At 41.6% G+C, this 13,241-nt stretch overlaps 1 protein-coding gene across 1 annotated transcript in view; it reads right to left on the bottom strand.

Annotated features, from left to right (window-relative positions):
* DNER (delta/notch like EGF repeat containing) overlaps nt 1-13,241 on the bottom strand; it is a 274,382-nt gene that overhangs the window by 51,486 nt on the left and 209,655 nt on the right. Inside the window, exon 8 of the mRNA XM_019737353.3 lies at nt 9,670-9,894. Coding sequence (XP_019592912.2) covers nt 9,670-9,894 — 225 coding nt within the window. The remainder of the gene's footprint in view (nt 1-9,669; nt 9,895-13,241) is intronic.

Genomic DNA, 13,241 nt, shown 5'->3' on the forward strand with positions numbered 1-13,241 from the left:
AATCTGGCAGTAATTATTCTACAGTATCTAAGTGTATCAGATCAACATGTTGTACACCTTAATAAAGTTACATGTCAATTATATCTCACTGGAATATTTTTTTAATTTTTGAAAATATTTTCAGAAAAAAAGAAAATGGTAGACAATCTATACTAATAATTTTTACAAACCAACAACTGGGAAATATGATCTGACAAGGTGGTGCTGTTTCTAGTAATAAAAGGCAGCCTCAAGGATATATATATATATATATATAGTCGGTACCAAAGTATTTGTGCGATTGGGATTGAGATTTTTCCAGAAAATTCTGGTGCACGGAATATACAATGCAAACCATAGATTTTTCTCCCCCCCGCACACCCGGAAATATTTACTTTCACTCTCATATCACTGCAGACATTCAAAAGCACAATGCAAAAGTGTAGTCCTCTAAGCTCCCTATTAGTCATTGCCATTCTCAAGTAAATATGCTGAACCCTAAAGATTGTGAACCACCAAGGAAATTTCTCATAGTCATTCAGGAACATTTTTAGAAGCATACATCTCCCACTTGGCAACCATGCCTAAGGGCTTTAAACTCATAAGGGCTGAAGCTAATTCGGGACTTCAGTCAGGACTTCAGCTAAAGCTAAAATTAACCAACAGGCCTGTACCTTGAGGCAACTGGATTATAAAGAAAATTTCAAAATGCAAATAAATTGGAGTCAGAACTCAATTACTTGAGTAAATCCTGAATTCTGTTCCTACTGCCTCTACTAAATGAATATTAAAGATGCCTAAAAATAAGAATTTTATTCACTTAAAAGGTCCTAACACATTGGACAATCAAAAGTGTGTGTTGTGTTTGGTGACTTAAGATCCTAGTAGACTATGTATGTTAATCATCTAAAGTGGAAAATGAAATTTCCTTGAAATAAAGCAGGAGCGAGGCTCAATCTATACAGAATTGTGAAGTAAGGAAAGAAGTTATCTCCCAGACATTCTTTATCACTCGAGTAGGCAAGTACTGTGGGGCCTTATCTCTTTTCCCTCAAGTAAGCAATGCCTACACATTGTTTTTACTTTTCAATTTTCCATCTCTGTGTGTGCGCGTGTATATTTCTGTGTGTGTGTGTGTTTTAGTGTGAAAATTGTGGTAGATTGGAAAAAAAAAACAGCCACAAATTCTTTGTAGCTCTTCCTACCAAGAAATGTAGTCCATGGGCTTAGCCCTATGACTTGCGTATGCCAATGAGACATAAGCAAACATAACAGAAGAAGAATCTTTAAAAAGTGTTTGTGCATTGAGCCTTCTCCTCTCTTGTTGCTTTTGGAACCCAACTTCCATGTGAAGAAGTCCAGACTGGTCGGCTGGATGATGGTGTGTGGCCCAGTTGCCCCCACCAGTCCAGCCACTGCCAGTCACGTGAACGAGATCATCCAGGACCACCCAGTACGCAGCTAACTGGCCAGATGACCACAAAAGCATAAGTGAGTACACCTAACGTCACATGGAGCAGAGAATAGACAGCCCAGCTAAGCGCTGCCCAAATTATTAACCAAGGAATTACAAGCAATAAATGGTTGTATTAAGACACTAAATTTTTGGAGTCGTTTGTTACACAGCAGTAACTAACTGACACAAAGGTTTAATTACCAGGGACAATGCCTAATTTAAGGGATTAAAACCACAGACATAAACTTTTGGGCATCAGAGAACTGGAAGGAAAGATATTTTCAGGGGGTGGTGAATAAAGGCGAGCCATCCCAAAATCATCCCACGAGGCGTTACGTATTATTTAGTCCAGACGTACTTTCATATGGGATTATCCAATCTAAAAGAAACACTTTTACTAATGACCTGAGACACTCTGATCTGTACCATCCGAAACCATCTGGTAGAGGAAAAAAATGAAACATGACCCTGGTGATTATCAACATATCATTTAGACTTCAGTCCAAACAGCTAAGGAGCTCTCTCGGCAACCCCATAAAGCCAAATGGGATTTAAATGGAGCAGTGAGGCACTGCATAAAGAAGCACTTGGTGACATGGGAAAGGACATGCTGTTCTGCAAAATCAGTAAGTGTTTTGAGTTGACAATGTCCTGGAATAAAAAAAAAAAAAAAAAAAAAAAAAAGGTCATGTATCATTCCGCTTCAGGAAAACCTAAGAGCTCTGAATCTTCATTAAAACTGAAGCAATTTTGTAAAAGCACTCAGTACATGCAGCAACTTTCATTGTGTGCTTTCAAATTGAAAATTAATGGCTGCAATTTTAAAAATGGAAGACATGCAGGGCATTTTCCCCAGGTTTTTATACAAATCCAAATCAATGAAGAATTTAAAGTACGTTGAAGGCTAGGAGGGCAGGAAAAGTAGACCATGCAGACAAATCTCCTTATTGGCTGTCTAACTGGGACTCAGGGTGCAGGTCACCATCGGTCACAATCTATCTCAGACATAACCTATAACAGCACATTGTCACAGGGTTTCCATCCCTGGGGTTCTAAGGCCCAGGAGATGCTTCATCATAGACATGGCAGCAAATCATTGACACTGAGCAGTTTTGTGGGAAGGAGTGATACTAAATGGGCGGGACATCAGAGCTATCTCAAGGCAGAGAACTAAAAACACAAGTCAAGTAGGAAGAGGAAAGAATATTTCAAGGGCTATCACCAGAGCCAAGTGAAAAGAAACAGCATTAAAGGAGTCCATGACATACAATAATCAATGCAGGAGGCTTCCAGAGATTCAGATGGTAAGAAAAGAAGCCAAGTTGCTACTAGGCATTGGGGCCCCCAGAAGTGAGAAGTGCCCATCAAAAGAGTCTTCAGAAGCGGAAGGGAGATACATCTGTCATGTGGCTATGTCTGCATTTCTCATTTGAGTCATAGGAAGAGTCATAGGAAGTTTCTTTAATTGGGTGCATCCAGCAGACACCCGGTCAAATGGAATCATAAGCATCAATTCTGAAGCAGCTGGAGCGGTGGCGAAACAGAAGCAGAAGAGGCCAACCTGCCTCCAAGCAGTTCAATGTCCTTGGAAGTCAGACCTGAGCTTCTCTAAGCTGGGAAGTGAGAAACTATTGATCAAGAGCCACTCATTGGACCACAACTAAGGCCATTTGCAAACCTGGTTTTGAGGTGTCCCCTTAGAGACCCATCTCAGGAGCTGTGCTGAGATGAGGGGCGTCTAGAAGCTTCCCCTTGAGTCTGGCTGAAACACAAGAGAGGTCCAGGTTCACACATAACTTAGGGGGCTACAACTGGGCTTCTGCTAAGTCTAGCCTATTTGTCAAGAGCTTTACCGTCAGGCAAATTTGCGTTAAATATGGGATTCTGTCACCTCCACTCCTGTTGTTTAGACCTTCAATGCCTCTGATTCCTCATCTTGAAGTAAAAGAACATAAATACTATAACCTGGGTTAAGTAAGAGAATATATTTGTCAAGATTTTGGCACAGAGTCCACAGGTAAGAGAGGCAAAGCATGGCGAATTTCACTTCTAAATTCCAGATTCGCAGACATTCTCAGCAAGCTGAAAAATGTTAGCGATCACATCATAATAATTTCCAACCACAAAACAAAATAAGAGTCAATCAATGGCTTAGTTACAAGATAGTTTTAAGTAAGTCCCTCTCTGACCTCCATGGTCTTGAGCTTAATGAGAATATCCTGAAATTCGGTGTTGGCAGCGTTTCAAAGAGAGCCATCCTCAGAAATGGAGCTCTGGTTAGCGATGTAAGCTGTTGACAGCTGCCATTTCTGACTCTCATTCCAGGTAAGATGATGTAAAATGATTTCCTCACAGACTATGCTAACTCTTACCACACCAGCAGGTAAATCTCACACCTTTTCAGCAATAGTTCAGCCAAGAATGAGTTCTGAACGATTTAAATTTTAAGGGGAAGCTGGGAGCAGCGGGAGCAGAGGGAGCAGAAACCCCTTATAATTAAAGGCCAGTTCATTAACACTTTCATACATATGGATTAGCCATTTAACGCAAGGTTAGAAAAGCAGCCTTGTGAATAGATTTTTAATGTCAGGAATCTCATAAAAATTCCATACGCTGTACCAGCAAATGCCCCTCCCTCATTACCAGTGTCCTTCCTCCCCTGTATTAATCTCTCAGGTCACTAGCCTATACAAGGTGAATATCATAAATCCCCCCGAGTGTCCCCCCAGATTAGATTCAGAACAAAATGGAGATGAAGGATGGTCAGGGAGGCAGCTGTGGACACCAGTAGGACAGGTCCCTCAGCGTCTGGCGGTCCGGCAAGTCTGACTCAGCTCTTCACCTGGCCCGCGCTGCCACTCCTACCCTGGGCAGTGCCCTCTGCGTCTCCTCTCGTCCCCTGCCACTAACTTCCATGGCACTGTCCTCTCCCAGTGACCGTCCCAACTCAGGGACACCTCCTCCAACCTCTTCTGTTGCTGCTTCCAGCTCCCACCTCAATGCAAGAACACTCTCCCCAATTTCCCCATTTCTTTTCATACTCTCGCCCCATTTGTGCTAAGAGTTCCCCTGACTTTCTCCGGCACCCATACACCAGGAACTCCATACTTACTTCCCTGGTCTCAGCCTCTTTACTTAGTTCTAGTCTCAAGTAACAACGACTTAATGGCACGTCTACTTGGTTGGCCTGCTGTACCCCAAAGCCTAGAAGGCTCCTCTTGGACATTTCCTTGTTTCTCTGAGTTACCCAAGTTACAGCCTTAGCGATACCTTTGATTCCAGTCTCACCTTTGTCCCCTACCTTCAGCTGACAACCCAACTTTGATGATTCCATTCCACAAATAGATTTCAGGTCCATCCTTTTGTACCCCACTCACACAAGTTCAAACCCTCACTTCCACTTGCCTGAGCTGCCGGAATAATCTCCTGTCTTACCATCTCTTCTTGACTGTAACGTCTACTTCTATCAGGATCATCTCTCCAAACACAGATCGGTGCACTTACATCACTAATGCAAAAGAATTTTCGGCCTCATTACCCATTGCTGCATCCAATGCATCTTATCCTATGGCCAATCGGATCTACTGTTCTCTGAACTTCCACTCGACCTGCCCCCACCTAGGACTTTCACACCACAGCACCCTTCCCGCACATATAAATCTAAACAATATTTCAGTGTCTAACTCGTTGGAAAGTCTGACTGAACTATTGTTAATATGAAAAATTTCAATCAACTGGAACCCCCAATATTTTGAGCATTTTAATCACCTAAGTCCTGTCAATGTCTTCCAACTGAAGGCCACTGGGACATACCTGTAGTTGAACACGCTGAGTTTATTACAGCAAGGGAGAACACACACCATGGGGAATGCTGGGGTGCTGCAGTAAGAGGGTGTCAGATGAGACTTAATGTTAGGATTTGAACTCTGGTTGGGTGATTTGGGGAGGAGTCACTCTACAGTGGATGCCATCAGAACGCAGGAGCGATTCTATGCTCGAGTATCTCAATAAATCATATCTAGATTTATTGCAGGCTAGAGCAAGACTAGAGCTAGAATTGGTAAAAACGCAGCTGGCACTCAATTTACTTGCAAGAGAAGGGGATGTTTACTATTTTGTCGGTCGCATGGTGACCTTGTTTTTATCTGTACTTTGACAAAATTATGAAATGGTCTGTCTGTCTCATTTCATCATGGCCTATGAGTGACCGTGTCTGATGTCAATGTTTTGTGTGATTGTTTATGTCCTCGTGTCCAGCAGCAGACACTGTGGCCCAGCTGTGAGTGCCAGGCCGGCTCCTAACAACTCCAAGTCTAACAGGCTTCCAATGTCAGGGGCTGCTCTTCTCTTTCTCAGTCCCTAGTGTCATCGTGACATCGACGTAGAGATCTAAACTCTGCTTAGGTAGAGTACAGATTATAAAGAGTTGCTACAGCTGCAGCTAAGCAGACAGGATTCTATTTGGGACCCAGATGGTGAGGGCAGATATCATATTTTGGAATATAACAAAGGAAGGCCATGATAACAGGATTAGGATGTGGGGAAAGGAGACAGTATATTCCATACAAGCTACAACTCTCAAGAAAAATGTGATATAAAGATCAGGACCCTCCTAGAGCATGTTAAACATCAGAATGGTCTTCATCCTAGTAAAGCTGATAAAGTTTTCTGGTTAATAAAAGATGAAAGTTGTCCACTGTACCTATCCAAGAATCTAAATGCAATTTGGCATTCATTTGCAAGATAAATGTCTTCATTCCTTTGCAGGTTTATTTTTTTTCTTTATAGCTATTGAATTGCTATTATAATCCTGACCAGTAAGTCTTCTCTTAGATTCTGTTTCCAGTAGATACTATCAGAGTGCTGATATTGCCAAGTCTGAGTTTAACCGATGGAAGCAATGCTAGCTAGCTATGTCCTTTAGGCCACACAGACCAGAAGTGCAGCCCACATGTAAGGCATAAATAAAAAAAATAGAAAAAAATAAAATAAAAACAGTATCTGAAATTCTTATCAGTATAATTTCCTTTTTAAAATATTGTATTTGGAAACAGTCTAAACTTCCTTTCTTTTATAGCCTGGATGAACTCATTGCATTACCAGCCCTACAGTGGAGAAGAATCAGCATAGATACGTGGTTGGCAACCCGTCCCAGGTCTGATTTGTGACAATCGATGAGCATTCATGAAAATAAAAACTGGTATTTGTATTTCCATATAAAAACTCCCTTTAAATTCCTTTAATAGTAACGTAAGGCACATTCTGGAATGGCAGGGTTCGTTCAATTCAACAAACAAGGTCAGGGTCATAACTCAAGTGTAATAGGCAGGGGCCAAGACCGTGAACTCAGGCAAGTCATCACCCTTCCTACCAGCGATCCCTCCTAGCATTGGTCACCATCCAAACGGCATCTCCAGACACAACCCATTTTGAGAACACATGAAACACGTGGCTGTCACCTACAAGGGCACCAGTATGCCCTGGCCACTCCCCACACTGTGGTACTGCTCCCCACAATGTGTGTGGGGCTCCACGTTCTCACACTCTCCATCCAGTCTTCAGGAGATCTCAATTTGCAATTTTTTTTAGAGTACGTGTGGCCTATCACTTAACATTGTCACTGAAAGATAACGTTTCCATGCTTACTCAGTGCTGACATTTTATTATTTGATATTAAAATCCCATCAGAAATCCCTAGCCTGGTAAGCTAAAAATGAGATTTAAAAATAAAGCACCTGGCAATCTGATGTGCAGTCACCCAAGCGGCATTTTGTCAGCTGGGAACTAATTATCAACCTGACATGATTTCAATCTGCTCCCATTTTTAAAGTGGGATCCGTTCACTCTCTATCAGGATGATACGTCTTGGCGCTCTTCAGCCAGACACCCAATTTCACCCACTCTCATGAGATTCTTCTATTATGCAAACTAGTGGTAAAGCAATTACATGCTCCAAGAGATTAAGACTGGAAATTTCACATTCATAGAATTGTCATTTTCACCTCTTAAAATGTAAATTCTTGCCAGATGTTAAGATGCCTTTTTTATTTCACACAATGTCACCTAATGATCTGAGGAAGCAACCCCTCTGAAAGCAATTTAATCCCAAATTCGATGACAGAACTCTGAGAGAACTCCAAGATTCTACTCCGAGAGACTGCCTAGCAAATGAAGGTATATATTTCTTCCCGCTTCTCAAGGCTACTTAGAGGCTGGACACTGGCTATTACCAAGCTAAATGCTCCAAATGGACACAAATGAAGTTTGAACAGAGAACAGCAGGAGGGAAAAGTGAAACTTCAACAGAAGCTACTTCACCCCTCTGAGGCGGGAGGTAAAACCTCCATGGATGGAAAGAAAGGGGACTAGCTCTTCGTACTCCATGCCAGACAACGTCCTACACGCCTCCCAGGGAATGCTCTCACACACAACAGAAGGGCAGGGTCAACAATTTGTTCCAGGTCTGGTCTGCGATTCCAACCGCAGTTGAGCTGACGAGCATCGAAGACATTATTCATGAAAATAAAAACTGAGGCCCAGAGATGTCCTGTCAAAGTCCTACAGTGATAGTCACAGTGGGGATCTCATAGGCAGCTTCTTTCTACCACCCGCGGCTACCTCTCCCAGTGTGGAAAGAGAAACCTCAGCCGAGTATCTTCTAGTGAGGACCCCGGAAGCCGCCTCACACATGTTGAAAACTTCTTTTGGTATTACTAAAGAATATTTCAATAATATTAGAGCATATTAAACAACATTTATCTTTGAAAAACTATACTCCATTTAAAGATTAAAAAAATAAACCAAGAGAATATAAGGAAAAATTTACTATCATGAGGACAGGTAGTCGGAGGAGAAAGGGAGGAGAAAACAAGGCTGCCTCCCAGTGCTGTGATATTTGATTCTCCTTTCAGTGAGGCTGCACTGAAGGAAACACCACATGCAGGAGACGGGTAACAAAGTATCGAGGAAGTTGCTGACAGATGATTGTGCTTCAGATGGCTGCCATGGGAGTTACCCATGTGTTAGGACACCCAGAGCAGAGCGCTGGGGGCAGCGTGCTCGCCAGTCATGACGTAAGACTTTGTTCTCCCAGCAGCTTGTTTAATTTGCAAACACAAGTGGTCTTAGTGCCCCAGGTTCCTGACAGCAAAGGGACAGCACTGTACGGCCTCCCTCCTCGGCATGGCCAGCTCCACGGCTGCAGTGCATGTGGAAGAAAACGGCCTCAAGACGGGTAAGCCAGTCCCATCTCCACCACAGCTCTCCCCAAAGGGGAGAGAGAGACATACAAGGGTAATTCCCATAATGCTTTAAAAACCAGGCAAGTGACACTGGCTGACTGCTGGAACTCAGGGCAAGGAAGACTGATTCAGCCCCAGAAGGAGGAGTCTGCACGTGGCACAGGGCTCTGGCGAGCAGGCACCGACGAGCCGGGCACTGCCTGAGCGGAACCAGAAGTCAAGCAAAACCAGGGAACTGGCTGATGGGTCAGTGACACGTGTGGGGAGCATTCTAAAGAGCGAGCTCATGCAAGACGGTTCCGTGGACAGAGTGGGAACAAGAGGAAAGAAAGAGCTGCCCACAGGCAGGCTTTCCAGACCACACCAGGAAGTTGTACAGATACAAACTTTGACTAGTAACCACTCTGACTTCTGAGTATCAACACACACACACACACACACACACACATATCAGTGAAATGCAGAAGCAATTTGGAAAATCATTGTCAATTGACAGAGCTTTTGAACATTTATACAGGGAGTCACAGGTCCTATAACACTGTGTGCGGAATAAGAGTAATTTTAATAGATGATAAAATTCTGAATGGATTGCATTCTGCTTTGTGCATCAAAATGGAAAAACACATTCCATTAACCTAAGAACACAGTATTCACAGATATGCAATATAGTCAAAGCTGTGGAATGGCCTTTAGCAAACTGTTAAAAAATAATTAAGCTGTTATAAGAGTAGGCCTGTTTTTCAATTTTCTTCATTTTGCTTACTTGTATTTTCTTATTTTTCTACAACGACTGTGAATTGCTCATGAAAAGGGGAAAGGGCATTTTCAAAACCCTGCCAAGAGAAAGTCTAAGGAGAAAGTGTGTCATCAACGAGAAGTCACTTACGTGTACAAGTAAACACATTTTGCGGGCCAACACGGGCTCAGACACAGAAGAGTGAGACGTCTGTGCGCCTGGGGATGAAAGGATATGCGGTAGAGGTGGGTACCAACCTGGCTCACAGAGGCATTTGTAGCTGGTACCCACGCTGCGGCAGCTGCCATGAGCGCAGGGGCTCAGGGCGCAGAAGTCCACCAGCTGGGCACAGGTGGGCCCCGTGAAGCCGGCGCTGCAACTGCAGCTGAAGCGCACGCCGTCCGCATAGCAGGTGCCATTGTTCTGGCACGGCGATGAGGCACAGGGGTCCACCTTTTCTTCACAAGCAGGTCCGAAGTATCCTGCCAGGAAACACAGACAGAGGGGGAGAGGTAAGAACATTAAACCGTGTTTACACATATCAGTATTAAACTGGGTCCGCAGTTTTTTTTCTTCGTTGTGAATTGATTAGGCAGCTAATTCATTAGTAGGTTCCAAATACAGACAACCCAACTAGGTAGGTAAGGTTTTCTCAGTTTTGGTAAGCAGGGGATTAAAACATTAAGTCCTGTGCTTCCGTTTTTCTTAATATAAAATATGATGAGATGTACATACAGGGACATAACTCTATTTATAGGCATAAATGTGTACGTGTGTGTGTGTGAGTACAGGATAGAAAGATGTCAAAAATAAATTAATGGTGATTACCTTCAGGAAGGTAGGACTGGGGTCAGTGAAAGGCTTTCACTTCTTATTTTATGCATATTGCAGGGTTTAGATATGCCTTACTTTGCTTCAATATAGATATAATCCTGAATTTAAGAAATTCAGCCCCTATAAAATAGTAAGCAATAAAAAATCTTTCTCCCACCCTTATTCCTTTGTCCGCCATTCCTTTGTCCATCTCTAGAAGCAGCCACTGTTGGCAGTTTCCTGAACATACTCCTATACTGTTTTAAGCTGGTTATTATAATAACCAACTGTGGTATTATCCATACAATAGGATACTATTTGGCAATGAAAATGAACCAAATTCTGACACATGCCACGACATAAAGGAACTTCAAAACACGATGCTAAGTGAAAGAAGCCAGCTACAAAACAACACATATTGTGTAAGTACGTTTACAAGAAATGCCCAGAAAAAGCAAATCTATAGATATAGAAAGTTAATTAGTGGTAGCCTGGGACTGGAGTGGGAAGAAGGATTGACTTCAAATGGCCATGACGAGTCTTTTGGGGTTGATGTAATGTGATGGTTGCACAATTCTGTAGCTTTACTAAAATGCATTGAACTGTACTTTTAAAAATGAATGAAATTTATGATTTGTAAATTATACCTCAATAAAGGTTTAAAATTTTTAAATTTTAAATGTGTTTATTGCATAGGTAATTTTTATTTTGTTTTATGTGTGTGTTTCAGTACTTCCCAATTTAAAAAATAATATATACCTACATATGTGGCTCTGTGAGTCCATGTAGGTGGTTAACAATGCTTTGGGTAAAATCTATTCTTATTTTAATATTTGCAGAGCAGGTTGAAAATTAAATGAAGATTATTCAAACTTTAGAAATAAAAGTTAAATAATTTTACGCAACTACAGTTTTAATTCTGATGACCTATTTCATTGTTCTTATTACATTTAAGTTTGTATTTACCCATCTTCACACAGAACTCCTAGAAATACTGGCAGTTTTTGTTGCTATTGTTAAGGACAGAGTGAGGATAGAAAGCAAACAAAAATAGTTCCCAGACTTATCTACCTGAAGCATCATTCATAAATTGGCATAATCAACTTGGTATTTTTCTGTACAGAAATAGAAAAATTTTAAAAATCCAATGCTATTCAACATTTTATAAAGTTTCTGGTAGTTTTTAAATTTTAGAAATCATACTGAAAATGTACCACACAATCTGTTTTAATAACACTTAAATTTTCCAAAAAGTCCCTTCACAGCCTGGAGTGGAATATAATTCTATCCTTCTTGAGATGTATTCCATTTCACTCTGATTGAAAAGGAGATACTTAAACATACCATTATTACCATATGACAAACTCAGCAACCCAGGAAAGTCCTGACCTCTCTAATCTACTGCCTCACCCCAAAAACAAGGCTGAAATTATTTTCTTCAAAAAGTTGTTGTGAATTCTAAAAAGATATATACCACAATTCCTAAAACAGCTCCCAGTCCAATGCTGAATGAATGAATGAATGAATGAATGAAACAAAAATGGTAATAGTAACAGAAACAGCTGACATCCACTGGGAACTGATGTGCTCCAGATGGTTCCAGGCCTTGATTTGCATTATTTCCTTTAAACTCACTGTAATTGTGTAATTGTATGATGTAAGGACTATTAGTGGCCTTACATTACAGATGAGAAAATGGAGACACAGAAATATGAAGTAGCCTGTTCAAGTCTACCTAGCTAGTATCTGGGACACAAAACCCAAGCTCTTACTGCATAGAAGTATCTACTACACTGAATAGACGTGAATAAGGGATCAATTAAGATGTCATGATGTGTAAACATAACCAGCACTTATGTTCTATTGTTTGAATCTTAGTGAAAGACAAAATAGAAGAGTTCCCAATGAAACCAAAATAAAAGGAAAACCAAATGTTAGCCAGGCAATCACTCTAGATTCATGTTAATATACTCAGTGACAAATATTAATAATCCACATATAGTATTCCAAGTAGAAAGGAAGATGGATAAAAATGCAAGATGTGCAGGGTCATGACTTTGGGCAGAGCCGATATTCCAATAAAACCAAGAGGAGTGTGCACAGTGAACATAAACGAGGGTACTGGACAGAGGCCAGATCATGAAAGATCTTATGTGCCACACTAAAGGAGCTCACATTTCATTCTGAGGCTGCTGGATATCACCTACTTGTCATCTTTCTAATATGCCTAATTGTAAGCAATGTGGGAAATGAATTAAAGGAGGGTGAGACTGGAAGCAAGAAACCAGGTCTTCACTAGAGTAACTGAGAAGTTAAGGGGACCAATGTGTAGCAGCAGGGATAAAGAATGTGAGACAGATTGGTCAACGATTTTACAAGCAACACTGTCAGTCAGGGACCAATTGCACGGTGGAAGAATGAAAAGGACACAATGCAACAGGAGTCAAAAACTCAAATGCCAGCAGGAGTCAGGCAGGTAATGCTGATGAGGGAAGTGGCCCAGTTATAAGACAACAGGGAGTGGCAGCGACTGTGGCACTGTGCTCCTGCCAAAGGGTGTGGCTGCCACTCACCTGCAGCCAACTGCCGCCATTTGGAATGTGGGGCCAGTTACCAGATCTTCTCAATTTTCAAGAAACATCTGAAATCCTGATTCTTGTTTGAACCCTTCCTATTTTAAAATGTTGATAAATCATTTCTCTGGAAAATAAAATATATCTGTTGGCCCTGAATATGTGGCTTCTTATTATGACATAATGTAAAGCGCAGGCTTTGGATCCAAAGGGAATTGGTTTTGAATGTCTCTGCCCACTAAACTGTGGGACCTTAAGAAAGTACTTCCTCTCCCCGATCGCTTTCTGCATTCATTAAATGGGGATAGTAATGCCCACACATATGGATTTTATAAAGCTTAAATGTGAAAGTCCATGGCAAGCATTTGGCACAGTGACTGGCAAATGCTCAATGAGAAACAGCTTTGTGATTCCCAGGTTTCCAGATTTGGGGTACAATGTGG

The sequence above is a fragment of the Rhinolophus sinicus genome, chromosome 17, assembly GCF_057876585.1.
Source record: "Rhinolophus sinicus isolate RSI-liver-muscle chromosome 17, RSI-T2T, whole genome shotgun sequence".
NCBI classification, from domain to species: Eukaryota; Metazoa; Chordata; class Mammalia; order Chiroptera; family Rhinolophidae; genus Rhinolophus; species Rhinolophus sinicus.